This window comes from Apostichopus japonicus, chromosome 8 (assembly GCF_037975245.1).
Source record: "Apostichopus japonicus isolate 1M-3 chromosome 8, ASM3797524v1, whole genome shotgun sequence".
NCBI classification, from domain to species: Eukaryota; Metazoa; Echinodermata; class Holothuroidea; order Aspidochirotida; family Stichopodidae; genus Apostichopus; species Apostichopus japonicus.
Window position 1 is genome coordinate 21065999 of NC_092568.1, and position 27926 is coordinate 21093924.

The 27926-nt window shown below is 36.3% G+C and overlaps 2 protein-coding genes across 18 annotated transcripts in view; one reads left to right on the plus strand and one right to left on the minus strand.

Moving 5' to 3' along the window:
* The window catches only part of LOC139971013 (SPARC-related modular calcium-binding protein 2-like), a 55782-nt gene extending 53765 nt beyond the window's left edge, over window positions 1-2017 (minus strand). For 3 of the 16 annotated variants that reach the window (XM_071977151.1, XM_071977152.1, XM_071977148.1), the window contains exon 1: window positions 106-2010. In XM_071977151.1, the coding sequence (XP_071833252.1) occupies window positions 106-234 (129 nt within the window). In that variant the 5' untranslated portion in view covers window positions 235-2010. Of the gene's footprint in view, window positions 1-105 lie in introns of all 16 variants that reach the window. The other 13 variants (XM_071977150.1, XM_071977147.1, XM_071977141.1 and 10 more) reach the window with 8 other exon arrangements.
* A 4710-nt stretch (window positions 2018-6727) lies between these two features.
* On the plus strand, window positions 6728-27890 carry LOC139971030 (protein-cysteine N-palmitoyltransferase HHAT-like). Of its 2 annotated transcripts, none has more exons than XM_071977183.1 (13): window positions 6728-6877; window positions 7778-8013; window positions 9344-9414; window positions 10451-10564; window positions 11287-11481; window positions 12553-12771; window positions 13549-13720; window positions 14634-14784; window positions 16275-16310; window positions 17437-17638; window positions 18142-18283; window positions 25467-25568; window positions 26106-27890. In XM_071977183.1, the coding sequence occupies exons 2-12, from the start codon at window positions 7842-7844 to the stop codon at window positions 25559-25561; spliced, it is 1569 nt and encodes a 522-aa protein (XP_071833284.1). In that variant the 5' UTR covers window positions 6728-6877; window positions 7778-7841; the 3' UTR covers window positions 25562-25568; window positions 26106-27890. The 2 variants fall into 2 exon arrangements, with proteins under 2 accessions (XP_071833284.1, XP_071833283.1); XM_071977182.1 differs by having other exon boundaries at window positions 6764-7250.
* The last annotated feature ends 36 nt before the right edge of the window (window positions 27891-27926 follow it).

Genomic DNA, 27926 nt, shown 5'->3' on the forward strand with positions numbered 1-27926 from the left:
GCTAATTCACGATGTCCTGTGTTCTTGGTAATTTACAGTAGAGAAAAAAATATATATATAAAAAAATATATAAAAAAAATCCTTAAATTTTCTTTATAAACTCACCGAGTCTGCACTTGATTGTACCACTTGAAAGAGAAAGACTAAACAAATTGCAACCTGGCAAGCATCACGTAGGGTCCTGGGCCATACCATCCACTTTAAACCTGGCCAAGGCAGATTTACACTCCTCATGCTTACAGTTCTATTAAATGATTCCTCCAAACAATATGTCCAGATGACACCAAACAAAAATAGGATCAAATGTCTCCTGTAGTAAAGTAATCGAAGATTTCAAATAACTTGATAGCAACATGGAGAAGAAGAAAAAAAACCAGATCAAAATATCGGTCGCGTAAATATAAATCAAAACTTTACTACACTATTTGATATCCTTCACCGTTTTCGGGTGGTAAATTTGCATGCTGCTACATGACTCTACACTTATATCCATCCGGTCGACACACGGTAGACGAAGAGGAAGACAAGATTCACCAACAACGACGATATTGGGTCATCTCTATCTATCTAATGTTTTTTTTTTTTTTTTTTTACATCGCTCACAGGCTGAGAGGCAGGCGCGACAAACCTTATCCAGTATATAAGAAGCTCTTTTCACAAGAGACAGAGATAAGATTCTTACACAAAGGGATGATTACCGAGCTACTCCAAACCCGGCAAAGCTTCTTTTTTTCAAAAAAAGAATGACAAAAGGGTTCTGTGGCTGTGTCTTTATTATTTCCAGTATCTAGACTGACAAGCTGATTGGATAGAAACACCCCCAAAAGGTTTGCAGAGGTGACATCGGAATGATAATATCTCTTTTCATACTATAGAGAAGACTTCTAAAGTTCCTTTCGGTCTCAAAAAAACATTCCTCTTGTGCGACTCACAGCGTTAACAGTCAACAGAGAAATTAGGAAGGAGTAAGAAGGCAAAAAGCCTTAACACCTTCCCCCACCTTCATGAGGCCAATCAATGATTCTACTACACACATATCACCGCTATGCGTTCAACTCGACAGTAGACTGACTATACGCGAAACTAATAGGAGTCAAAGCGTAGTTTGTGTCTCGTCTGGTCCGGACTGGAGTACAACAGCAGTATAAGAAAAGAAATACACGAGGCTATAACGACAGCAGAGAGAAAGAGAGACAGACGGGCAACAAGCTTCGATTTTGTGAACGAGTAGGAAGTGTTTCAGTCGCCGTGTTATACTGTTTGACGAAGGGGCATATAGCCAACGACCTCCTCCAGCGGGCGTCCACCGATTGTGACTTCCGAAAGACTTTTAACTTGAGTATCAAAATTGAAGCCACATGCGGCTGGGTGAAGATACAGGGCCACCCGGTAAACGCAAAGGGTACTAATAGAGATGCGGAGTTGGCCACGTAACCTAGCTACAAATCGTATCATATTTCCGAATATTTTTTTATTGTTCATTTTTCCCCCTTATAATTCTCGCGATTTATTGGACAAACATTGTACAAATTAGGAGTAGGGGGAGGAATGTTTTCGTGAAAATATTTTGTTGACATTTTACAAAAAAATAATGACGTCCAAAACAAACTTCATGATGATAGCTTTGTGATCTTGCCGAAGTTTGTTTGATAAATTCCAGCTTCTTTTTTTTTTCCTTTGAAAAAAAAGAAGAAGAATAAGACAAGTTGATTTTCAAGCGAAACAGCGTGAGTTGTGTGTGTTCTTCACCTCTGAGACGCTCTTATTATACGCATCTATATCCTTATAAAAGAAACAATGGAGTGTGACGTCATAGAATGTTCTTGCTGGTGGGTCCCACGTTTGATGTGCAAAACACAGAAATATATTATACCGCTCATCCGCTATCCCTGGCTTTTACCCTTTGTTATGACATGGTGACACGCATATATAATTAACACAAATTTAACTTTGTTTGTACTCTTTGGTGATTGGCTTGTATTATTAGAAGCGATTGTTTTACGAGGCTTAAAATTCCCTTCGCTCGTCCGCCCCTCCCCCACTCCCCCCTCATTCGCCAATCACGTGACCATATCGAAACGATGTAGCGGTTCCCCCCAAAAGGTAATGGGTATAATGTTGCGTCATTATGGTGACAATAACATTAAAATTATCTACCCTCCCTATCCAACCCTGCCTCTCTCTACTCATTTCCCTACCTCCTCACCAGTTAGAAGTGAAAGGGCAAAATGTGTTCACAGAGAGGATGGGTTTATCTTTTTTTCGTCCATTGCTACTATCACATAACTGACATTGATTTAACATGAGAGATGTTCAAGCAATATTGCCAATTGAATTGTTATGCAAATGACTCACAATTTCATATTCTTATCTACACGACCGTCATGTTTTTCAAATCATGAATTTTATTTCGTTCCCTACGAAAACTTCTACAAACAAAGCTACACCTACCATCGTGTCCTTTAATCGAAAAAAAATCTACCAGAACCCATTCAGGCCTGATGAGAAGGGGTAGGAGGGACTACATCCCCGGTGACAGGGTCAATATGGGGGCCCGAAGAATATGGAGCGGCCCGAGAAAACAAAGGGGAAAGAGCCCAGCAGGCCTATGCTCATTTTCATACAATGAAAAGTGCAAAAAGAGGCCCGTTGACATAACTGTCACAGGGGTCCGACACCCTGGAGCCATTACCTTGTTGGGGACGGGGGGGGGGGGGTGTTGCTCTTCCTGAAAGAACTCTTCCTTTCTCTCCTTGCATATATCGGTCTCTACAATGATTTATAGAATCCCTCAGGTTTAGATTTATTTATTTATTTATTTTGCCACAAAAGTACAAAGTGGAGGGAAGTCTTCCATAAAGCTTAAAAGCTTAACAATGTGGAAGACTCCCTGAAGAAAGAAAAGAAAAAACAAACAAACAAAATATATATATATGTGTATAAATACATATACATAAATATAAGTACAAATTAAATGTTCAATATATATATATAGTAATTACATACAAGTATCATTTAGTTTTAGTCAGTAACTAGCTATTATTTCCTTACAAAACCACTTCTTGGTTTATGACTATTCGAATCGGAAATAACCAACTTATGGAACTATGTATGATGATTTGAAGTGCTACAAATAACACAAGAGTTGTGGACATCTCTTTTTCTTTTCCTTTTTTTGTCTTCTTTTATTTATTTATATTTTCTTGGTTTTCTGGCACGGAGTAAACTCTCCATACAAATACGTTCCGTTTCGCCCGGTCATCTATACAATAATAACAATGGTTTGTTACTGTTACAAACCAAAGCCAATAAATTCACACATTTGACTTCTTGTCCTTTATTCCTGTTTTTAGCCCCTATTCAAATCCACACTTTTCCGCACTTTGTTGATCCAGTTTTATCGAAGCTATTACGGCAGTCACCGATCAATCAGAGAAGATAGACTTCTTTATTGGTGAATAGAAACTTATAACTAACTAAATTACAGAGGGCGTTATAATAAGAAGTAATTTGAGGTTTTCAATAACCAGGTGTATTTCAAGTGACCAAATGGTACTTAAGTGTTTCCTTTGTAAACAGTTTCAAAAATCGATCCCAATAGGTATTATAACGCATGGACTTATTCAAAGCCCAGAACCAGCCAACCTTAAATACACAAAATTCCAACCAACTGTCGTGTATAAAAAAACAAAAAAATACTTTGAATCGATCCAGACGACCGGATAATTAGCGAAGACAATATTGAATAGAATCGATTGAATACCCGTCGTGTACCAACATGTTGTACATATCGATATGCCATAAACTCGAACGTGGGTTATTGTTGGAATATAGCACGTACACGCAGGGGGTAGGAAGCTTCCAAAAAGTGGGTTGAACAACATCAGAGCGGCACTTTCTTATTCCACAAACACCACTCGTTATGCCATAAGCCGATACACACCGGTCATATCACTTAAATATATATGATGTGTTAGTATGCTATCAATACTATTTATTGAGATTGTTTATTGTTAACCGTGCTTCAAAAAGATATGGGATGCCATTTTAGAAATAGTATGTACAGACTAAAAATAAATTATTAAAATTAAATATTAAAATTAACAAAGGCTTAAGATATCCAAAAGACAGTTCTTCATCAAAGGGGCACATTTTCTTTGCCAGTATAGGGCACAACGTGTGGGGCACGTTCTCCCAGTGCCCCCCCCCCCCCCGGCTCCTACCCCCCGCACGTACGGTATATTCGTATACGTTACATTGATACGTTTATATACAGGGACTATGTCTGGTGACATATCCAAATGGTCACAGTCACACCGTCTCGATGCGAGGGGACTGGGGTGAGGAAGTGAGTCAGTTAGGACATTTGTTATTCGTGACTGGGCTCTATCTTGGGTGAATTTCCTTTAAAAAAGAAATGTTTCTATGGTAACATCATACCCAAACGAAAATGCTTGATACGCTAAATTGGACACATGGTTCCAGAAACAGAGCCGTTTTTAACAATTTAGAAATGACCTCTTTTTAAAAAATACATGGTTGCAAGTTCAAGCATTTAATTCTGTATTTCCTGACTAAATTCCCTCTATTTTCATGACCATGTATTTAACTTTTATACCTATCAATGAAAACAAACAACATGCACCTTCGTTCAGGACTGGTATGCTTTGGACCTGTCCATACATTGTGAATTTGAACTCGTATTCGTGCTAGAGTTTGCTAGGAATGCACTCATGTTTGTCTCTAGCTGAGTTATTTATGCTAGAAAGCATAGTATAATAATGGTCACTCATGTTCGAACTGCACATGAAGCATTTTCTTAAAGATGATCTTAAAAGCCATATCGCCTTCTTCTTAAAGAAGATAACTTACGCTCTCATTTAACAGCTATTAATATTTTGGAAATAATTTGGCCCTTCGGAACCTCTAGCCAATTTAGCGCTCTTATATCCACGCTTCGCAAAACTTTTCGCGACCTAAAAGTCGTCGACGGTGGGGGTCACGGTTAGTCCGGTAATGGGAAGCAAAAGAAAAAAATGTATTTATTTTGTTAACAATGTATCCCCTAAAATTTGACAGAAGACTTCCTCCCTATACAGGTTACGTGGTGATTTGTTTCCCTAAGGTTTGATAAATATATATGTGCTGTTTGTTGAGTAACTTTCAGTCATTCGGTAAAATCAAATCAGTCATGTATGTGTACTGTCATCAATCAACTTAAAAGAGTAGAAATTTCGGTGATTTTAACACCATAGAAATTTATGGCTTGCGACTATAACCTATAGTGAAGTGTCAAACGTGGGTCAGCAAGGAAAGAAAGAAGTTGTTGAAGCGGAGCTCTAAAATATGGTGACAAATACTGATAACCTGAAACGTTTGGAGTGACGAGTAATAAGATTTCAAAATGTATTACTCCGGTCGTGTATGGCTTCACACCGTGTATAGCTTGGATAGAGACTATATGTGCGCAATACGTAACGGTGACATTCCATTCATCAACTAACTACAATACGCTACCTGTCTATGGCAGAATTATGTTACTGTTGATTGGTATTTAGCTGCAGGTTAGTTGGTGAATAAGACACTCCAGGTTTAGAATTGAAAATTAAAGATTAAAATTGATTTGAGTCAATTAAATTAGAATCCAGAAATGTCTACTTGCACGTAAGTAGTGTTTTCATAATTCTAGATATTTTACGGGAAGAAAATTCACCGTGTCAGCAGCAGACATTCATTATCAATATCAACAAGAAGAGCAGATACAACAACAAAAGCGCGAATGAACTAGATATATAGTTGTGTCATGTGCAATTGTATATGAGCTAGTCATTAAGTGCACTACCCTACAAATGTGAACTGAGTTCAGGAAAGGCGTAAATTAATCTATAACATATTAAGAGTGAAACTTTTGAAATTAGTGGCGCTATTTATGAAAGGACCAAAAAAGCAGATAATATCTCTTTGCTTCTAAGCCCTTTAGGCTAAGATTTCATTTCATTTCATTTCGACAATACGTGTGAAACTGGAAATGTGTCCCAATGTAGTATATGTTTCCTTTTTTAATGAACTCGTGATATACACATCAAGTGACGATGATCACACAGTCACAGTGTCGATGTAAGGGGACTGGGGTTGAGAGTGGATCAGTAGTTTGATTGTTTGGTTTTCGTGACCAGGTTCTTTCTAAGGTGACTTTTCTGCAAAAGTATCTCTTTGCAACTCTTCAAGGATAAGAAGGGGGACTAACGAATGACAGCTTTATAATTTATTTGGCATCAATTGCTTTTTGTGAAGGAGAAGGAGGTGGGACGGAGGGGAAAGTGAGGTGGACTTAATAGGAAGGAAAAGGGGAGTGAAAGAGAGTCGGTGGGTAGTAGTACCGCAATTTTATGGATCTAGTATAGTATCAGACCTAAACTGTATAAATAGTCTTCATAACTAAACTTGTCGGGTGTGAGGGGGACGGGCTGAAGGGTTGACACTCACGAGACAAGGATGGGCCTGATGTTTAGAAATAAACATTAAAGAAGTCATGCCATGATGCTAGTATGCTACCAACATGATCCCATCCATCACCTGCTTTTGTTTCCTTTGCGTTCCCTCCAGTCTCACCATCACCCCAATCTGTGGCGAAACATTGTTATGTCCATGCAAACAGATGCCGCGCGTTAATAAAGAACCGCTAACTCTGGCTTAAGTTTCATGTTGTGCGTCGATTTTGTATTTCTTTGGCTTGAGCAGTGTCTTGTCACAATTGCACAGTAATTAGTTATATGCTACCTCTTTCGAAAATTATCCACAAAAAAAACTATTTCTTTGTTTTGTCGTAGGGTTTTATTCTAGCATTTCAATTCTCCAGCGAATTACTAACGAAGTGGTGTGAGTTATTCGATGATAATCGTTTGCGACTATTTGTTGTCTCGCCAACGTCCAACAAATTTCATCAGATTTAAACGATGTCTCAACTGTGCTTTTTAATTATTCGCAGAACTGCTACATGCATAGTTTCGTTATGCCTATTTAAACATCATCTTGATAAATTTGATTCCAGTTCGAAAAGCATGTTTGTAAACGATATGTTCTATGGAGTACTTCGTAAAGTTGCCAACATATATCTAATAGGCCTAACTTTGCGGATTCTAAAGTTAGGCCCTAAAATGAGTATTAACCACAGAAAACTGCATTCCGCATGTCTAATTAGTAGTTGTTGACATCATCTATGATCTATATTCATACTTAAAGGAGGCTAAGTAAGGACATATTTAGATTGACATGAGAACATAGGCCGTAAGGCATACGCCTATCTTTAACTTGTTTGTGTTAGGCCTAAAGAGTTGGACTATATGTATCTTCTAATAGGCACAACAAAATAAATGCAAGTACTTGTGATAATTTGGCATCTTATAACTAAAGTCTTATGCCATGGACAGCTCAGTTTCCATATTGAGCAACTTTAAAAGTCCAGATCATCTAAGTTCATATTTTATTTCTGCAAATTGTAAAGAAATTACAGCATCTAGAATAATTAGATATGAACGACACTACAAAGAGAAAAATATTTAACAATACTAATGCTAAGAATATAAATACAAAAAGACAATGAAAACAATAATTGTGGCTCGCGATCTCCACTCACAAGTATTTTAAAGAATTTGGTGTGAATATCACATCATTCAAATTGAGAAAGTTTCATTTTGTAGTTAAAATGCAACTATTGTTAGTTTCATTGAATTTCAAACTCCTTTGTTTTATTTGTAATTTTCTATGAATTTTACAGAACATTCCAAAAGGATGAACATGATGTACCAGCTCCTGTGACAGAGCAGGAACGGTAGTGAATAATGGATACAAAGCAGCAACAAAAGAGGCAATCCATAAAGTTGGAGGTTTTTCCTTTGGCTCAGAAAAGTAGAGGCTGTCAGTTACACGTTCTGGAAAACTGCTTGTATGTGGGAGTAGTGATTGGATGGGTCCTTTACTATGCAATTTTGGAAACATGGAGAGTATCAGAAGGTACTGTACAATATGTTGTTGTATTTTTTAATTACATATTTGAACACTCATGATTAAATGGCTATTCCAGTAGCAAAAATTTGGATTTGTCAAGTTAAAAACTAAAAAATTGTGCATCATCACAACAACAGCAACAAAGTACATCAAATGATCACCTGTTTTATCAAGTAAAGTTTCACAGAACAGAGCTTCGGTTATATCCTAACAAAACAGAGTTCATGATAACATTGGAAATTATGTCAAGTAACGTGACAATTATGTTGCTATTTTTTTCCCACTTAGTATGGGTTCATCATTGATCTACAGATCAAGAATAATTAATATTCTTACATTCAATGAGGTCAGAGTTCAATGATACAAAGTTCTAGGCAAGTGTTCCAAATGTGTTAAAGTCTCAATGAGAAATCAAGAATAATACTTATAAAAGCAGGGATGTGCCCACGCTGGGCGGCCCCGCCCAGCACTAAAAATTACTGCCCAGCACTTAAATTTGTGAATCCCGCCCAGCACTATTTTCATCTAAAATCCTGACATTCCTAACAATATGTTCAACATAAATTGAGCCTAGCCTATGCAAAAAACATACAGACTAATAATGCATCAGTTACGCATGCGAGAAACATTACTTAAGGCTCTCAATTGGTCCCTTGTAAAATCTCCTTAAAACAAACTAATAACTTTTACCAGGTACGTCATATATTTCACCAAAAAAAAAATAAAGAATGTAAATTGTAAGCAAAACTAGTGTATGTGCTTAAAAAGCTACACAAGTGCCAGCATTTGGCATCTGAGCACCTTCAAATATCGAAAAATTTCTCAAAGGGGAGGGGGAAACCCCTTCCCTCTTAGACCCATCCCCCAGGACGGCGATCAGTATACCCGGCACTCAGGAAATCCTGGGTACATCCCTGGAAAGGTAAAGTTAGCAAGTTCAAGCAACCATGCAAAGAGAGTTTTAGGAACGAGATGCTGAACTAACACATGAATTCAACACAGAAGTATCAAACCAATAGTTTTGTCTATTTTGAGTCCATATTTGACTGTTACCAGAGTATGACTTAAGTATTGTGCATAAAATTACAACACATCTTTTGATAACTAAAGAAGTACTTGAAATATATGCAGTGGTGCTTTAGTACATGTACAGTATGTTTTTTTTTGGTTGTATCTAAAAGATAGAGGTGGTATTGGAAGAACATTCATGGGTGGAATAGAAGAATTTTGAATATTGTTTTTACAAAGTTGGTATTGCTGAAATAATGACCGAAAGTTGAATGTTATTCTCTTCCCTCTCTTAAATTTCATTCTGGTGTGTCATTTCCATCTCTAGCTAATGTGTTCAATCTAAGGAGAAGTGGACAACTTGTTGCTGGCTGGAATATCTTCCAAATATTTCATCAGGTATGGATGTTTGCTCTTCATTCCATTTTCATATCCGGTTATATAATTTCACTGTCGACAAGTCTATTCTTAAAGGTTGACTCTAGGCAGAAGTATTGTCTTGATATATATGTCATCATAGTCCAAGAGAAAAATGAGTGCTAGCAATGTTTCTACGGTATTCTGATTTTCAAGATATATTCATCTTTAAATGTGGACAATCTCTGGAACTTTAAATGTGGACAATCTCCTGGAACGCTCCTTTAAGGATAAATTGACGTTGAGTTTGGCTCCTCAGTGCATGCCTGATTGTTAATGTTAATCCTTTGTTTTGATAAATAACTCAATCAAAACATGTTCTTGAAACTTCATTCGAATGCCAAAAACTGACTTTGATGAGATTCACACTATTTGTCCTTGACAACAAAAGCAATACATTGTCGGCATATTATCTGAGGCCATTATAAGCATTCAATATTTCTCTTGAGTTTTGTGCTGCATCCGAGAAACTACCCAAGTCTGGTTGTTTAGACTTAGTCTTCCAGCCAGTTGACTTGATGAGTCTGAGATTTTTAAAGGATATTTCTCAAACATTAAAAGTGTTAAAAATGCAACTTAGAAATGATAGCAGTGTCTTTTAACAGCCCACAACATAGATTCAATTGGAGGTAGTTGTTGCGTTATCTGATGCAACAGCTGACGGATAACCAAGCACACTTGCAGAGAAGGATTTACCCAAATCTGAGAATAGAAAAGGACATCGCTGCGCCTGTAAAATGCAAGATTCATAATCATTTTGACGTGTAGATATTCAATTTGACCCGTACATTAAAGATTGCCCATTGGGGGGGGGAGGGGTGGGGGAGGCTTAAGTGGTTCAAGACCAACTAGATCGGTTTCTGCTTTTGTGCTTAGAGTTTGCACATCATCATCCGTATTTCACTGAACAAAGGTTTGATGTTTGGCTTGCCAATCTTCAAATTGAATTTTGTGCCTAACATCACGTTTTATGGTGTTTTGGAATGTAACCTCATTCTTGCTTTCATTCTTTCTGCAGGATGTATCCTGTATTCCGTGGAAGTTTTGGAAGGAATTTCTTGCTAACAGTCTGCTTCCATTTGCTGTTGCATATATCCTTCTTGGTCAGATAGTTAGCTTGGTGAATCAAAAGGTACTTTTCTTTTACTTTAATCTCATGACTTCTTATCCAGGATGTAGCTTGTGTTTCATTTCATTCAACAAATGCTAAAGTTTTGAAAAAGAACTGTTATTGTCCTAAAGTGATTATAGGCTGGTCCCACATATTCAGGGAAGAAATTCTGCCGAGCAGTTCATAGTCTTGGTTCCAAATGGTTGGGATTCTCAATAGATCATCCACATAAAATCCAGCTAGCAAAATGTGCCAATCCATTCCACACAAAGCATTGGTCCACGATCTTACACTATTTTAGTATGCAGGACCTTTAGGTCTAATGCTTGAGCATCCTACTAGTAATACCCTGCATATTACTCAGTCTAGGAATAAGGAGATTTTTTGGTGTCTCGCTGACACTTTGGTTTAATCAATGTTTCTCTCTAGGCGCAGTTAGAAAGTTAATTGACAACTCATGCACCAGATATCGGAGTTGAGGTATATAGATTAATCAAGTGTAAACTTAATTAGGGTTGCATAGTTTTAGTAATTAACCACAACCAGCTGATTTAAAAAAGATAAAGCTCAGGGTTTACCAGATATTCTTGATTAAGTTTAAATTCTATTTTTTCCTCCTGATAATCTAATTAATGCAAGTCATTCTACATGGGTTTTAGTAACATAGTCTTCATATAGGTACTAATGTGGCATTCGAATAATGTTATTTAAATGTTTATAATATTTTTTATTTTGTTCTTCAGAGGAAATATTACATTTCTGTCATCATATCCTCGGTAATGATCGGTGTTACTGTGGGATGGCAGTTCCTTGCTTTCATCATGGCTTTTACTTCCATGGGATTTCTAGTTTCACTTCTGAAGCGGCCAAGCTTAGTGTGGCTTTTCACTCTCGGCGAGATCCTGCTATTTGGAATCGCAACAATCTCAAAGCAATGGGTGAGTTTGTTAGTATGGAGTCCTTTGGTTTTAACTTTTGAAATTAAATATTCAAATAAAAATATAAAATTGCTGAGTGGTTCTGAAGAGAATGAAAAAATTGGGGACAGTGTGCAAAGTTTTCTAGAGAATTTTTTCCCACTTATTATCAACTTTATTTAATTTTTTTGGAAAAAGTAGGAGGAAGGGTAATGAATCAATGAGAGATCATGGAGTTTAATTAATAAGCCAACATGTTTGCTACAACTGCTTATCATGCTCATCAGGTGAATCAACTCTGAGAAAAGTCAGAAACTCTTTGGACCGAAGAATATATTTGTGAACCTTAAAATGAGTAGATGAGGGATTTGATTAGTAAACAAGTAAATAAGTCTGACGTTATCTTCAGAACAGATGACTGAGCAGAGCAATGAAATAAACAATTAATATTGATAAGGAAGAGTAAAAGACCACAAACCCTTTACCGAGAAAGGGTTTATTTTAGTCATTCCGTGACTTTCTCTACTTCTAACATATATCGACGCAGAAGGAAGCAAAATAGTAATTTTATTTTGTAAAATTTTTGCAGATAGGACATACTCCATGAGTTTGGAGCAGGTTTATATAATCACCTTGTGCTTTAGTCTACTTGTAGCAAGCATGGACCAACATGATGTTTTGATATAGATATATTCAAACTAGTGTAATTTGAAAGAGATATGAAAATAGTAAAAGGGGCAATTATACCCCAATGAACCAATATTTTTGTAATGATATACACAGATATTAAACTTTGTCTTTAATAGACCATTGAATTTTCCGTGGGGAATGTTTGCTGTCGTTATGACAGGTTCTGACGTATTTTAGGTATGTCATATATTTTGCTGGGAAGGTGAGTACCTCCAAATGGACTAAATTTTTCTATAAACTGGAAATCCATGGTGAATCCATCGCTGTTTACTTTTGCAAGATTCTGATTAAAATGTGGACTTAATAAAGCAATAAAAAGAGCACCAAAATAAAAAAGAGGTAAAAGAAAAAGTGTTCAAACATTCCTGGAGGTTTATTTGTCTGTCTGCTTTATTTTCTCAGCTGCAGTACGTGTCTCATCCCGGGCTAGCATTGGTCTGCCTCGGGACCAGCTCTTTCCGACTTTTCAGCTTTGGACTGGAATACTGCAAGCAGGCCGGTCGATTCCAGGATCAAAAACAAAGAATAAACTTTAACTTTACGGACCTCCTGAAGTACAATTTCTACTTTCCTGTGTTTGTGGCTGGTCCCCTCATGTCCTATGACCAATTTATGCTTCAGGTAAGCCTCTTTAATTATGCTCAAGTGGCAGGTAAGCCTCCTTAATTATGCTGAAGTAGCACAAAATGAAATGTGGGAATATGCATGCCTTCAGATGTTTAGTCACACTAAATAGATGTATTCATTAGTGTCGTCATACAAAATATATGTGAAAATATACAGCTATTCATTAGTGAAGTCACACAAGGTATATGTGAGAATATAGTTATCCATTTGTGCAGTCGTACAAAATGTATGTGAGAATATACAGCTATTCATGAGTGTAGTTGCACAAAATATATGTGAGAATATACAGCTGTACATTAGTGAAGTGGCACAAAATATATGTGAGAATATAGTTATACATTTTGTCCATTTTGTTGGGCTGTGTAAGTCAGTGGATCCAAGCTCAAATTCAATTATCAAACAATTCAACCCCCTCCCCCCCCACCCTTTACGTTCCACTTCCTCTCCTTCCATTTGCTTCCTTTACCTCCCCCCATTTGCGTGCCTGAAATGGTATCAAGACATAATTTTTGATAAATGCACTTTTGTAAAAGATCCTCTATTATTGAACAGCTAACTGTACCGATCAGAAAACACTACAAGTTTTGAATTTGCATAACAGTCAGCCTGAGTATACCAGAAACGAAAATGACTTTTGTGACATTATACAACAAAGGAATGTGCGAGTTGTTTGTTTCTTAGAATTATCAGTGATCATTACATTTCTTTCTTCTTCTTTATTTTTTTCTTCCTTTTTTCTATATTTGGTTATCCATTCCTCCTACCGGCCAGTTACAGAAACGCCGAAGTAATCGGTTTTGGCTCAGGTTCAGGACAAGTATCCCAGACGTTGTACTGTGCCTTTCAGTTATTCTATTGGTCGAGATAGCCACTCACTTCTTCTACTTTTACGGACTTGCAAAATCAGCCAGCATTGTGAAGAACATGAACCCTTCGACTGCAGGTGAGAGTTTTTTTGCGAAAGATTTATCCGTATGTTCCAATCAGCTGTCTGGCTGTGTTAGATAGATCTATACACTTAAATGTGTGTCCTTAGTCGAGTTAAGTTATGTCGCAAGAGATGCCTACAGTAGTAGTACCACATGAAAGTCCTTCACATTAAGTGTGCTTGCCTTTTTGCAAAATGGCAAAATATATAAGAAATTCATGAATTATCTGTTCGCCAGATTCATTTTCAAAATGTCTGATTCCCTTCCCTTCTCCAAGTGTTTAGTGCTTTTGAATATGTCACCTATGGCAAGGTCTCACCTGTTTTGCATGCATGTTTGTGGGGCGGGGATCCCCTGGTGAGACCAGGGACAAAACCCTAGCCGGGGTGACAATAGTCTTAGAAATTTTGTGAACCATTTCTTGGCCATCCCATAAAATAATTTCAATCTCTTGTTGTGAGCTCTTCAGGTCTTTTTGAAAATCATTGCCCTAAACATTGTTAGGAGGTCATGGCACTTTATCTTACTTTCACTTTATCCCAAGAATGCTTATGCTGAATGTTTCATGTTTTATTATATGATAAATGTTTACCTCTAATGTAACATATTTTTCTTTCCATATCTCACCTGATTACATAGTTAAAGATATTTCACTCCAAAGAACACATTTCAATCCACATTCCAGCTTTCCAATTTTAATTTTTTTTATCTTCTTGATAATATGGATACTTCTCCCCCTTTAAACTCTGTAGTATTAAGTAGGGCTATGATCAGCGGGGCTGGTGATCAATCTCAGTGTGGTTACCCTCTCTGCACAGAGAGCCAAAAGTGGCTGTTTAAATATCAGCGAGGCCCAATGGGGTAACTTTACGAGGTCGCTTGGCAATCGACATTTGCTGATGTATTCCTTGTTTTTCTCTGCGACAGCTGGTATAATATTCTGGTGTGTCTTACACCAATACTTGATCTACTTCGTGCTCTACGAATACTCAGCAGCGATAGCTCGGTTCGACGACCTGGAATTACCTAGGCCCCCGGCCTGTGTTTTCTCATATTTTACATTTCGAGATTACTGGAGGTAAAGTACTTCTTGTTATTAGCTCATCTTACAAATAATTGTATATCTCTCTCCGAAAGAGCATACGGCATTCATCTAGGATGTGTTAATAACTGATAACTCAGTCATCCGATCGCAAAAAAAAAAATCACGTATAAAGTATGTCTAAAAGTTACTCATGTGTTAGTTGTTCCAAAAATAAATATAAGCTGAGACTTATCTATAAAATATATATAATTTGGAATGGTCTCGTCAATTGAAAGAACTTTTCACTCTTTACAAAGCATGAACAGTAATCAGTTGGTAATTTTAAAAGGAACTTTAACTATCTATATAAAGTGCAAAATATGGTAATGTGTTGTTAGCATTGTGGAAGCATTTATGTGCAAGGCCTAAATAGTTGCTTTGACAAAATGTGCGAGGGAAAGGTTTGTGACCTCACAGACATGAATTCTAAAGGAATGACTTTTATTGAGTTACGGTGTTACTCGCAGACCATTCAAAGGTGAGGGCTGTCCTCAAATTATATTAGCCTGCTAAAGAAAGGATAAGTTGTTGTGACATTGGGTGGCAGTTGTCAGCAGGATTCAAACATGCTGTTATCTTCTTTAGGGGCCAACAAAGTTTCAATCTCTCATGTTTACACCGTCACATATACGGTGTACAATGAATGAGCTCAAAAAGAAAAAATTGAAATGGATTCCGCTCCTTCCTCTGCCTCGCTCCCAACCTGCTTTCAGTTTTTGTTACGAAACTCATTATGTGGAGGTCTATGATCGTTAAGATTAATGTAGGGTTTTCTTTGTTCAGGATACAAATAAATTAAAAGATTCATCAGTTTCTTTGAATAAAGATCTGTCAATTAATTCTCATCAAGGTGTTAAAATCAAATTTGAACAGTTACAATGATTCATTCATTTTTATCTTGAACTCCAGTTTCAAACTATATATCTATAAGATTCGATTTTGCATGAAGGAAAGATTTAAAATATGACTGAATTCCCGTTCTGACATAGAATTTAACAAAAAAGTTAAAAAGAATTTTTTAATTAACATTTTTTTTCTACTTTTTTTATTTTTTTATTTGACTACTTTATTAAGAACTACTAAATGGAAGTAAGGAACAAAACTTCCATTGTAATGTTTTGTTGAAGAAGAAATGTCTTGCAATGTTTGTCAAATGAAAGTCATCAACAAGAATGATACAAAAGGAATAAGAACAAAAGGAAACCTCCCACCTGCCACATTCTCCTACCCCCCCCCCCCCCCACTCCCGCACCAAACACAAATTGGCACATTGAATTATTTGCAGCATGTTACTGTGTTTGATTCTTTCAATAATGAATCCTACTTCACCTACCCCTCTTTTCCTTTCCTGGACAGATACTACTAACTTCTCCCAATTTGTAAAAAAGCAAACTACAATAGTGACCACTGTTCTACATCTTAGGCTACTAATTATGAACCAAAACTTCATTAAACTATATTTCTCTTTCAATTTTTTCATGTAGACTTGCTGACAGAGGGATGTACAACATGGTTGTGAAGTAAGTCTGATGCTATTATACAGGAGGGAAATGAATGCAAATGTTTCATTGATCTTTGTAGAGAATTATTCTGTGTGAATGTGTTTTTTTATGCATCGAGAGGTTGCACCAAAGGCATGTAGAATGTAAAATCGTTTGATTTTACCTTAGTAGGGGAATAATTCTGTAAGAATTTGTATTTCATTCATGGAGTGGTTGAACCACAGTTATGTAGACCAATAGAATTTTAGTGGTGGGGACATGATATACCGTGTCCCCACCAATTTGACCAAACGCTGCATTTCAGATTCCCCTGTATTGAACTTTGGCGCAGTTTGATCCAGCATTGTGCAAATGACATGCAGCAATTCTCATTTTATTATATTTAACCACAGTTGTTAAATATTGGATGGAAATCGCATTTGCGGCAGTCTATAATTGTTTTCTGAGAGAGGACCCCAGACCTATCGTATACAAAAGTCTACTTGGATTATTTGTCCCCTGATTTTTTTTCTGCAGACGCCCATGTATTTCTTGATCTTATATGATCTTAAATTTAAGTAGGTTTGGGAGCATCATTGGGTCTGAGAAGTGTTATTTCTGGTGATCTGGGAGGTATATTTGCCAAAAGGTTTCTTGTATGCTGCACGGGAACCCATGGTCGGCACCGCTTGGATAATATCAGAGAACATACACGCGTCCCCACCATTATCCAAGACTGATCTGTGCCCATGATCCCAGGATAAAAATTCAAGATCAGTTTGCAACACAACAGTACTTGAAAAGGCAACCACAAAACCTAACTACTAAGGAGTCACACAATATAACTTAAATTTATGCAAATCATGTGAAGAATATTCACTTTCAAAGTGATGGCTTGCTGTTATGTGAATTAACTGAAGAAACCTTACAAAATGATCGCAAGATAGTTACTGTTTGACGGGATGAAATCTAATGATGAGTACAGCAACCAGCTACTTTAATCAATTGCTTTTGGCGAACTGTTGTTGATGAGAACAGTGACAAGAAAAACATGATCTCATTTAAGATAATTTTTTCCCCCTCACCTTTTAAAGTTATCTCACCTATCCAAATTTTACTAACAACGAACAAAATAATTGACAAAGTTTTGCTTTTATCGTCACAGATATATTTACATCCCATTCGTGCAGACGACACCTACACTGATGATGAAATCACTGGGGGCGCTATGCTGCTTTGGATTTATGGCTGCTTGGCACGGCGGGGAAAGGCATCACCTACTTTGGGCAACTCTCTGCTGGTTAGGGATCCAAGTTGAAGTGTTTGCTGTAGTACTATTTGAAATGAGATTCCTCAAGAGAATAACGGTACAAGAAATATTTTAAGTTTTTATTATTGTCCTATTATTTGTTGATATACTGTTTTAGGGTAAACGTCTTGAAATTTTGTAACACACACACACAGCTCTGCCCAAAGTATAGGTTATTTGAACAACATATATATATATATATATATATATATATATGCACATGTCACTAAGGGTCAGTAGAGATGAAACTCTGGAAACCTACATAGGATTATTTCAAGAGCATTCCTTGCATCATATATGGTCAGGATACCCCATCCCCTCCCCGCGCGCACCCCTCACCCCAGTGAGTAGTAGAAACTGTTTGATCTGTCGTGAAAAATGTCAAAGCCCGAAAACATATTAAACATATTTAACAAGTGTATATACGATTTTTTTTTAGTGAGTGACCTGAAATTTCAGCAACAAATAAAAGTTGAGAAAAAGGAACAAAAAGGAATCTGTTAAAAGTTGATACATTCTACATTTTAGTTTTGATATTTCTTTTTTTTCCCCCATCCACAGGTAAAGGTTCCACCTCAATTATCCAGGAGGATACAAGGTCTGTTTTGGTGTCCAGTTTTCTTGCTTCTGGTGGTTGTCCACATGTTGTTAATTCTTGGAAGTTCCACATGGGACATTCTTTACATTCTGGCCTCCCAAAACGGTGAGTTGTTTTTTTTGCTTGTGGATTGGGACTGACTGTCAAACAGTCACATTTCTATGTGAGAGGCTTTGAGGTGTTAAGAACAAGCAAAGAAAATAATAAAACAGAGAGAGGGAAAAAAAAGCCCGAGAAAATTAGGTTCCTTATGTGTTACTATTTTCTACTGTTTTTTTTATGAACTCTCTCTCTGAGACTTGCAGCACTTGTGGAAATTAAGCTGCTAAATTTGATTTAGCAAGGGAAACTTTGTCAATCACTTACACAGCATGTTTCCACAGGTTCACAGATTTGTCGGAAATTTGCTGCAAATTTCTTTTGAGCAGGAGAGGAAATGATTGCACTTTGTGGTCTAGTAAATAAGCCAGTGTGACAGTGCTGTCACACAGGAATGACATTGCTCAAATAAGGAGAAAAGAAAAAAATTATAATAGGAGGGAAAGGAAATAAGCCAAAATTCGGTCTCAAGATCTAAATGTCACAATAAAGGTGACCATCGTCATACATTGTACAAGTTCGTTCCCTTATCTACAGCAAATCAGGAGTTGGTTTCAAATTTCAAATGACAAAAAGCATCTCCACCCCCCCTCCCCAGAATTATTTAAATAAATATTTTTAATAAGTTTAATTACATCCAAAAACTGAAATAAGTTGAAACTGCTTTAATATTCTTCTTATGGCTCTGATTCATATTGAATAGTAAAATACTCTCATTGTATTCATTTTTAATTTTATAACTTTTGCATGTCAGAAACTACTGGGTTAGAGCGCTGAGCTGTCTAGATGTGACAAAACCCTACCTAATGTATGGAAATAATTTAATGTACACTACTTGTGTGACAGGTTTCGGCTTAATATGAAATATCATTTCTCAAAACCAAAAGTAGAGAAAATAATTGAACTATTTTTTTTTACATTGAGAACATTCAATGTAAACCTATTTTTGAATTTAATGAAATTTATTAATATAATGAAATTTATTAATATAATATAGTTAAATAATTCTGGAAAGAAAAATTGTACAAATGTGCTAGTACATCTCCGCATCTGTGTAGCAATTTGCCCATGGCGTTTGGCTATGTACGATACTTGAATTATAATTAGTTGCTATGGTAATTTTTGGCATGTCATTAACCCAGTATATGTAAAACTTAAATGTTCTCTGAAAGTTTCATTCAAAACAATGTGGGAACACTGCTTTAATTGTTTACAATGGTAAAATTTGAATACATTCTCATGGTTACATTCTCATAAAGTTTACCTTAAGTTTGTACAACTACTGAAACAGCTTCTATGAAAAATTTCTTGACAATTGCAAACATTGATTGTAAAAAAATTGTCTGATTTTGAGCGCAGAAAGTCTGTATATACTTTAAGTAAAGATTTGGACCTAAAATTAGGTCAGTTACTATTAAGTTTTCTGTCTAATTTGCATATGGTGTTTGTATTATATGTCACATTTCTATTCAGATCACGATAACATTTGATATCGAACAGGATGAAAAATACGTTATTTATGGAAGACTCTCACTTTCTGGGAAAAGGAATAAGTTATGAAATGAAATGTTCGCCATGAAATATGAAGTTTATGATTTTTGAATTTATGTTCCCCGCTGAATGTAATTCAAGAGTCATGAATTTAAGATAAGTCAATAAATTATGTTTTTCTGACAAACTTTATGGAAACAAACAACACTCAAATTATGTCAGCGATGGGGATTTATGGAGCAGATGAGAGCATTCTTCGCAGAATAACTATCACATTTTCAACGACAAATTTACGTATAACGCTTCGTTATTAGTCTTAAAAATTAGAGTGTACCATTACAGTGAATTCTGGTACAGTTTTTTGTATGCTATGTCAATCCTACAAGTCCATACAAACAAAAATACAGATCATATAATATCTTGACTAAAGCAAATTCCATTTGAAATAATGAAGGAAAAATTTGTTTTACTCTTTTTAAATTTCCCTTTTGCTTTTTTGCATTTTTTTTCGGTTAAAAGCTAAATTTTTGGTCAGCTAGGTATGAGTGTATGAAGGCGAGGCAATATATCTGTATCAAAGTGGACAACTCGTTCAAAATCTTGACCATGTTTGGTTTGATGAGCTGTCACATGGGAAAAGTCAAATTACAAATTGTAGAGGCCAGGCACAGAGATGAGTGTAAAGAATGGCAGTGGATTGATGCTCCACAAACATAGACTTGTCATTTTCAAGACAAACTTCAGCTGTAGGGAATAAAAAAAAAGGGAATTAAAAGAGAAAATGCATGTTGTTAATTCTAGCCAAGGTCTGTTCTACTTGTGGTATTGTACTTTGACTTCTTTTAAGTCCACTCATATTGTATCATGTTGCATATTGCTTGGTAGTTAATGGGAGATTGTGGGAAGATCCCACCGAGTTCAACAAAGGTAATTTGCTGTGGCCAGTTTTGTACTTGATGACCTCCAAGTATGGTTTACCCATTACACAATGAGAGTCATTTGCAATTGATGAAAATGTATGTCCTGATGATCAAGGCACCATTTTTGGTTAAAATTTGAAGGGGAAAGAAAAAGGTGAGAAAAAAGAAAATTGTTACAAAATTCTTGTTGAAAATGAACTCACAGAAGTGAAGCTTTTACCTTTTATTCAAATATGTATGTATGCTGTAATGTCTTTGAGGCCTTACCAAAAGGCCACGACAAAATTTATACGAGATTCCAGGAATGAAATTTAAACTCACTCTCCTTCAAAGTCAGATCTCATATCAAAGTAAACATAGTTATACTAATTAGGATGCTGATTAAGTCTTACATATTCATAACTCTGTTATCGCTCCTTAACCAAATTGACAATCATATTAGTTCTAGACAACTAGTGAAAGTGTGACAAATGTCATAAAACTGACAAATATATATCCTTTCCTCAATAAATAAAACAATAAATATCACTTTGGAGGGACAACCATTTAAATTAAGAATATTCTAAGCTGTAAGGCTATGAGAAGTTTACCACAGGAAATTTAAAACTGGGACCTGCTGTGGGTGAAGGGAGGGGGCAGGTAGGAGTGATGCAGAGTTGAGTGAAAACTCGAAGAATTTTGAAGAATAACTTCAAGCTAACGTATCTGATAGGAAAAGTGAGGGATGTCAGAATTTTATTCCAAAAAAGAAACAATATCTCTTTTTCAGTGTACAATAGCACCTTCTTAAATGCACAAGTGGCACCTTGCTTATTGCAGAGTGGCAATTGCCAAATCTACATTGCCATTTTGCTAAATGGCACAATGATATACAGTGACAGTAACGTGCAATGGCAACTTACTAAGTGTTCAGTGGCACCTTGCTATATTATGTACGATGGCACCTTGCTAAGTCGTTCATGGCACCTTGCTATATTATGTACAATGGCACCTTGCTAAATATTCAGTGGCACCTTGCTATATTATGAACAATGGCACGTTGCTAAATATTCAGTGGCACCTTGCTATATTTTGTACAACGGCACGTTGCTAAGTCGTTCATGGCACCTTGCTATATTATGTCCAATGCCACCTTGCTAAATATTCAGTGGCACCTTGCTATATTATGTACAGTGACAACCTTCAATGGCACCTTGCTATAATAGTACCTGCTTTAGGTATGATGGCACCTTATGAAACCTTACAATCTAATGTCTACCATATAAGGAATTCTCCTAGACATTAAATATATTCATCATGCCAAAGAAAGTATTCCTTTTCTTTTATAAGCCAAAAAAAGAAGTTTGTTTGAGGCCCAATGAAAGGGATGCCAGTGCAATGTTGAACTGTCCACATGAAAAAAAGTCATTTGCAGCTTGGCTGTCAGTTATGGACGTCATGGCTTGCATTCCTTGACAATGTGGAAATTGATATTTCACCTGAAGGGTCTGAAAATGATGTAAAGTTATCATTTCAAGAGGAAAATTAGACACACACATGTGGAAAAAAGAAATGTTTTTTCCCTTGGACAGATTCAGGTGTCTGTCAAGCAGAAGAGGTGAGACATTAGAATCACACCTAACTTAGAAAATTTTGTAATAAAAAATTTAACCCACTGGAAGAAATCGTATTTATTTTCGTATTACTTGCATTGTCTGTGTGTGTCAACTTGTACTCTATTATTTATCTTGGAATTGTGACGTGGGTGGTGCAATATTATGGAAACTTCTTAACATCAGCGTTGAAGTTATATATATGTATTCAGTATGGCATATGTGTATGTGTGCGTGTGTGTATGTGCATATGTATGTTTATTAATGGTAACATAGGACAAGAGCCGTATAACCAGTGGCGTAGCTAGGGGGGTCAAGGGTGTGCACGTGCACCGGGCGCTGGGTTTAGGGGGGCGCTGAAATGGGAGAATGAGAGTAAAAAAATAAGCACTTTTTAGAAAAACATGACGAAATTGATGTATGTCGTCAGGCATGAATATTTTCCAGTTACTAATAAGAATCTGAACTGATTGTAGTTTGTAGTAGATTGTAGTAGTTTTTATCAGCAAATTTATTTTTCTTTCAGTAGTGGGGGGGGGGAGCACAATATTCTACTCTTGCACCCGGGCGCCAAAACCTCTAGTTTCGCCACTGCATATAACTTAATAACCATGTTACTTGTCGACATTGCTGTGATATATTTTATTCTTATTTTTATTTTTTTTTAATATTAAGGCAAAAGGATACACATTACCTTTTATATTGGTTGGCATTTTGAAATGTTTTTCTCAACTCCAAATTTATTTCACAACGAGACTGTCATATCTCATATTTAGTTCACCTTCAGGATTTTTTTTTATCGCCCAGGGAAATGTTAATAAGCAGACCCCTATTAATTAATTATCGTCTTCGGTTTTAACGTGTAGCCGACACGTTAGTCGGTAGCATGTTGATATTTATCACATTGGAAGTTCAAAACTCTCACTATTGTTTTTGACTGTGATTATTTAATATTGAGCAAGTTTTTAAAATACCTACAGTCGATTATTATTACTTTATAATTAGATTACAATTAATCAGATCAAAGCATCCGACCTGTCCTTTCCTTACAACATAATTTACGGTGTGTAAGGTAAATTTGGCTTAATAGATATATACAGGCTATACAGGGGAATGCATCCAACTATAAAAGGCTGGATGGATAGCTCAGTCAGTGCAGGGCCTGTCTCCGTCACACGTCACCTGGTTCAGATCCCGTCGTTTAAATGCCCGAAACACAGGATTAGAAACTAAGATCTTTTTGTAGGATTCGCCAAGTTGAGAATCTAGAATGGCTACAGAGAGTTCAAGTCTTTGCAGAAGGGAATTCTGGTTTTTTCGGTAGTTAAGTTGCAAATTCATGATTGAAAGTATAATTAAACCGAGGTATATCCCCCCTGTGGCCCCCCCAAAAAGTGGACAAGGTAAAGAAAATGAACAGGAAAGGGGAAAATCATTTCATAATTTTGCAATCAAAAATACAGGTATCTATAGTAACGTTTTTGAGTGTTTCCCTAATGGACTTTTACCGAGACTTTGCCGTTAATGTACTGACCCTAAATGTGCAGACAACATTGATAGATTCCCACCCCCTTCCCCTTAGGCCGTCGTTTGTTCAGAGAGCGTAAACAGTTGATTTGTCTTAAAAATTTATCCCGCCGACTGTATTTATAATTTTGGTTTGACGTAGCACGCAGAGTGCTTCAAGGAGTACCTTTTTTTTCGCAACTTTTTGTCTAAGCGTAAAAAATGAAAGTCACATTCTCAAAGACAAGTCTGTGCGTCACGAAATGAGTAAAAAAAAAGATGAGGAGGAGGTACATTTTGCAGTCTGAGATTACAAAACCACAAATGTAAAGTTTTTTCTCATCTTTTTTCTTTTCTTTTCGTAACTTTTTCGTATGAAATGAAAGGTACTTGACTCTAAATATTTCAAACTTTAAAGTTGGCTAACGACAATAAACTCGAGAAAAGAAGAAGAAAAGAAATAAATAAATAAATAAAACAGCAAACAAATCAATATAAGAGAGGATAATTCTTAGAAGGTAAAAATGTTGATAGAAAACAGGAAGCAAATTACATTCGGGAGAATTAAAATCACAATCCTTGAAAAAAAAAAATTCTTTAGGGATTCTGTTTTGTGGGAGACCAACCACTTCATATCAGAGGAATTATTAATCTGCAGACTGGTATTAAAAGGCATGTAGTAAATAAATTGCTACCCAAGATAGCCAAACTGCTATGAACACATAGCAAACTGCTACACCGGTGGCCAAACTGCTACACCAGTGCCCGACTACAAAAGATAATAATAATAACAATCAGCGGTTATTTTTACGATGCTTAAGCGACCACAAATGTGGGAGAATCCCGCAAGGGCTTATGGATTACAACTAACATGTCGGGTGGCGCTCCAATTCAGCATTTTAACTCAAATTTGGAATCTTATCATAGAAAGTCATTTTCAGATGGGAAAACCGTAGATTGGTCTTGGATGAAAAACCCACCTTACTATGACCTGGCGGGGTATTGAACCCGGAACCTCTCGATTGTTAAACCTCATTGCTTTAAATGCCACCGCCTTTATCCACTCGGCCACAGAACCGATGATTGCCAAAATGCTACACAACTGCAAAGATGTATATATAGCAGCACTGTAGTAATTTTTCTTATTTTGTGAGAAAGAAAAACGAAATAAGAGGAGCTCTCACAAAATTTCTCTGCATAGGTTGACAGCAAACAATCAATAGGGGTACAAAGTACTTCAGGTTGTTACCATGTGTTTAAAGGGATGAAGTTTCTCTTTTGATGGTTGATTTATTTCTCATTGATACCTTGCATGTTAAACTTGAGTTTAGCTGTCAAACACCTGACCTACTGACTATCAAACCCAAACATGAGACTTTACAATTGAGGACTCCTTGATCTGGTTTCTCTTATTTTTCTTTTGATGAGCATTTTGTTTTTTGTAAAGAAAAAGTTGTTCATAACATGATTTCCTTCTTCAGTAGGCCTCCTACATTGTCATGAATATTGTTTTCATGTAACATTGAAAGGGAGAGTCATATCTGGTTTGTTTCACAGACTACACAGATTTTTGGAGTCGAGCCTATTTTTGTTTTGTTCCTACATCAATGTGATAAAAAATTTGTATGAAATTATTTTATTAATTTTAAGACTGAGGCAGAATCTTTTGTTGCTTCGCAGACTACATGACCTGGACGATGGGCCTCTTATTCCTTTATTGTTTGATCCAGCTTTGCATCTCACGACAGATGAGCAGCAAATCGCACCGTGTCTAAGATATTAGTAAGTAAATATTTATTAAAGCAAAGCTCCAAATTTCATCCAGATATACGTAGCTTTCGGAGATATTCAGTGAATAATGAAAGAATGTTAGCCTAGGATTTAACATTAGGTAGATAATTGGTAGGACTGATAGAATTGTCAGGGAATATGTCAAAATGTTGCCTAATCTCCTGTCAGGCAAAAATGGCTGAAACATAGGCATGGAAAAATGGAGTCTGGTGGGGGTTGGAGTTTGGGGCTACAGGCTAAGAGCCTGTGGTCTATTAAACGGGATTGGGGGAGTATGGAGGGATGCCAGGAAATAAGGGATAAAGAATATTGTATATATTAATTTTTCATAATATACTTTCAAATGGAATATATAAATATTGTATGAAGGGATTCTGTTGACATAATTGTCGTCCGAGGGGCTGGACTTAGCTCTTGATTCCTCTGACACCCACGTACCTAAACCTCTCATCGTTCATATCGACGACTTAAGACCTCAAGACTGTCGAGCAGCTACAAGACCTTTGAATGTCTCTATTTTCAATACAGAACTCAACCATCGATAAGTGTATGACCTCGATGGACATTTTGTGGTACGGACAAGTCTCTCAAATTGGCATTGCCTTATCAGAAATAGTATTTTGATAAGCACTGGCAGGGTTGTTTCTCTGCTTCAAGCTAAACTGGAGGAGGAACTTCTGCTACAGAATGGATCTTATTGGACCATGGTGGAAATTAGTTGGTACAGGGAGGTTATTTCTGCTGCACGGTTTACAACGATGGTAACGACAGATTCTTAGTGGCATTGTTTTTACTACCAAGGAAAGGTGGCATTGTGAAACCACTTTATGGCACAAAACTTGGGTTCTTAGTGGCAATGGATATTGACGACGGATATTTTGGTAAAGACAATATTCTGTTTAATAGGCATTATGCTCACAGTAATATTAGTTATATCACGTAGAAACTGTAAATTGTACTATCAAGTAGGACATTGTAAAGATGGATTCTTCCTTTACTTCTCGGTACAGACAGGTTCTTCCCCCATCCCCCTCCCCCTCCCCCAACAGTTTTCCGAGATTAAAGGTGTCAGTGATAACAGACACTTTCTATTCCATTTGTAATGTCTGGAACAAACATTGACTGTCCGAGTATAAAGACAGTCTCTCTAAGCCATGCAACTTTGTCTATTAAGATTTCACCTCATGTTAAAGTATTTACCCACTTTTTCCTTGTTTTTTCCCTCGGGGCAAAATGCTACAAAATTATTAATTACAATTAGGAAAATGAAGTTTAAATATAAAATGAAATTGAAAACTTTCATCAACCCCAAGTTGCAATTCGTACTGCTGGATGTTTTCTTAAAGGTCACATTTCTTTGATTTCTGTTCAACATTTACCGTACAAGAGTGTTACTCCAAATAGATAGGTGAGAAGATTGTGGTCTTGAGAATAAAAAAATGAAATGTGAGGCAATATTTATTATTGGGGCAATTGTCAAAAGCCTTTTGTTTAGTTTAGTGCAATATCTGTTAATTTTTTTTTATCCTTTTCTTTTCATTGTCTTTAAATTTTGACAAGGCCAGTCATTTTCATTCAACTACTGTCAGATACTCTAGTAAACCAGAGGTATTAATTAGAAATCAGGAACAAAAATAAAGTTATGGAACCTTCAACTTTTGGGAAAATGACTGCTTTCGTACATATATGATATTTTATAAATGGCTAACATCTTTAAGAGTGGATTGTCGGGTTAATTCTTCTTTTTTTTCCATCTATTTATTGACTCGTTGAAATTTATACAAAATATAGACATCAAAATTTAGTGAGTTCTTTTATTTTACAATACAACTCAATCTCAATCGTCTATGCAAATATAGTGCTGAAAATGATTCGGTGAAAATTGGAAATGAAATACTATTTGTATGGACTTGCAGGTAAATACATAAAAAGGAAGAGGCTGTTTGATTGCTCTATTACTTTCTCAGGAACAGCCTGTGGTGTTACATTTTATATCTGAATAATTTTTACTAGACGGCTATGCATTTCTAACTTTGAGTCTTCATACAAAATACTATAGTCTGTTCATATTCTGTGCAATAGCGTATCAAAAAGTCTTGATAATGAGATACAGCCGACCGAGAAAAAAAGTTTGTTTGGTGCGCAAAACAACACCTTTAGTCAGGTCTCCTCCTCTCCAAAATACATAAAACCCAGAACAAGAGATTTTCCAGATGCACTTCAAACTATCTGGTGGTGGAATTTTCCTTTTTCTTCAAGTCAGACCTTTGTCATTTCTGACATAAAAATAAAACAAAAACTGTTAGAAAAAAGTGCTTATCCACTGAATGTGTAAAAGTAAGTGGGCCT

Excerpts from the sequence above, each read along its gene's own strand:
- LOC139971030 (XM_071977183.1), top strand. The coding sequence starts at position 7,842 with ATGGATACAAAGCAGCAACAAAAGAGGCAATCCATAAAGTTGGAGGTT. Across the intron at positions 11,482-12,552 it reads CAACAATCTCAAAGCAATGG|CTGCAGTACGTGTCTCATCC; the intron begins GTGAGTTTGTTA and ends TTATTTTCTCAG. Across the intron at positions 13,721-14,633 it reads CATGAACCCTTCGACTGCAG|CTGGTATAATATTCTGGTGT; the intron begins GTGAGAGTTTTT and ends TCTCTGCGACAG.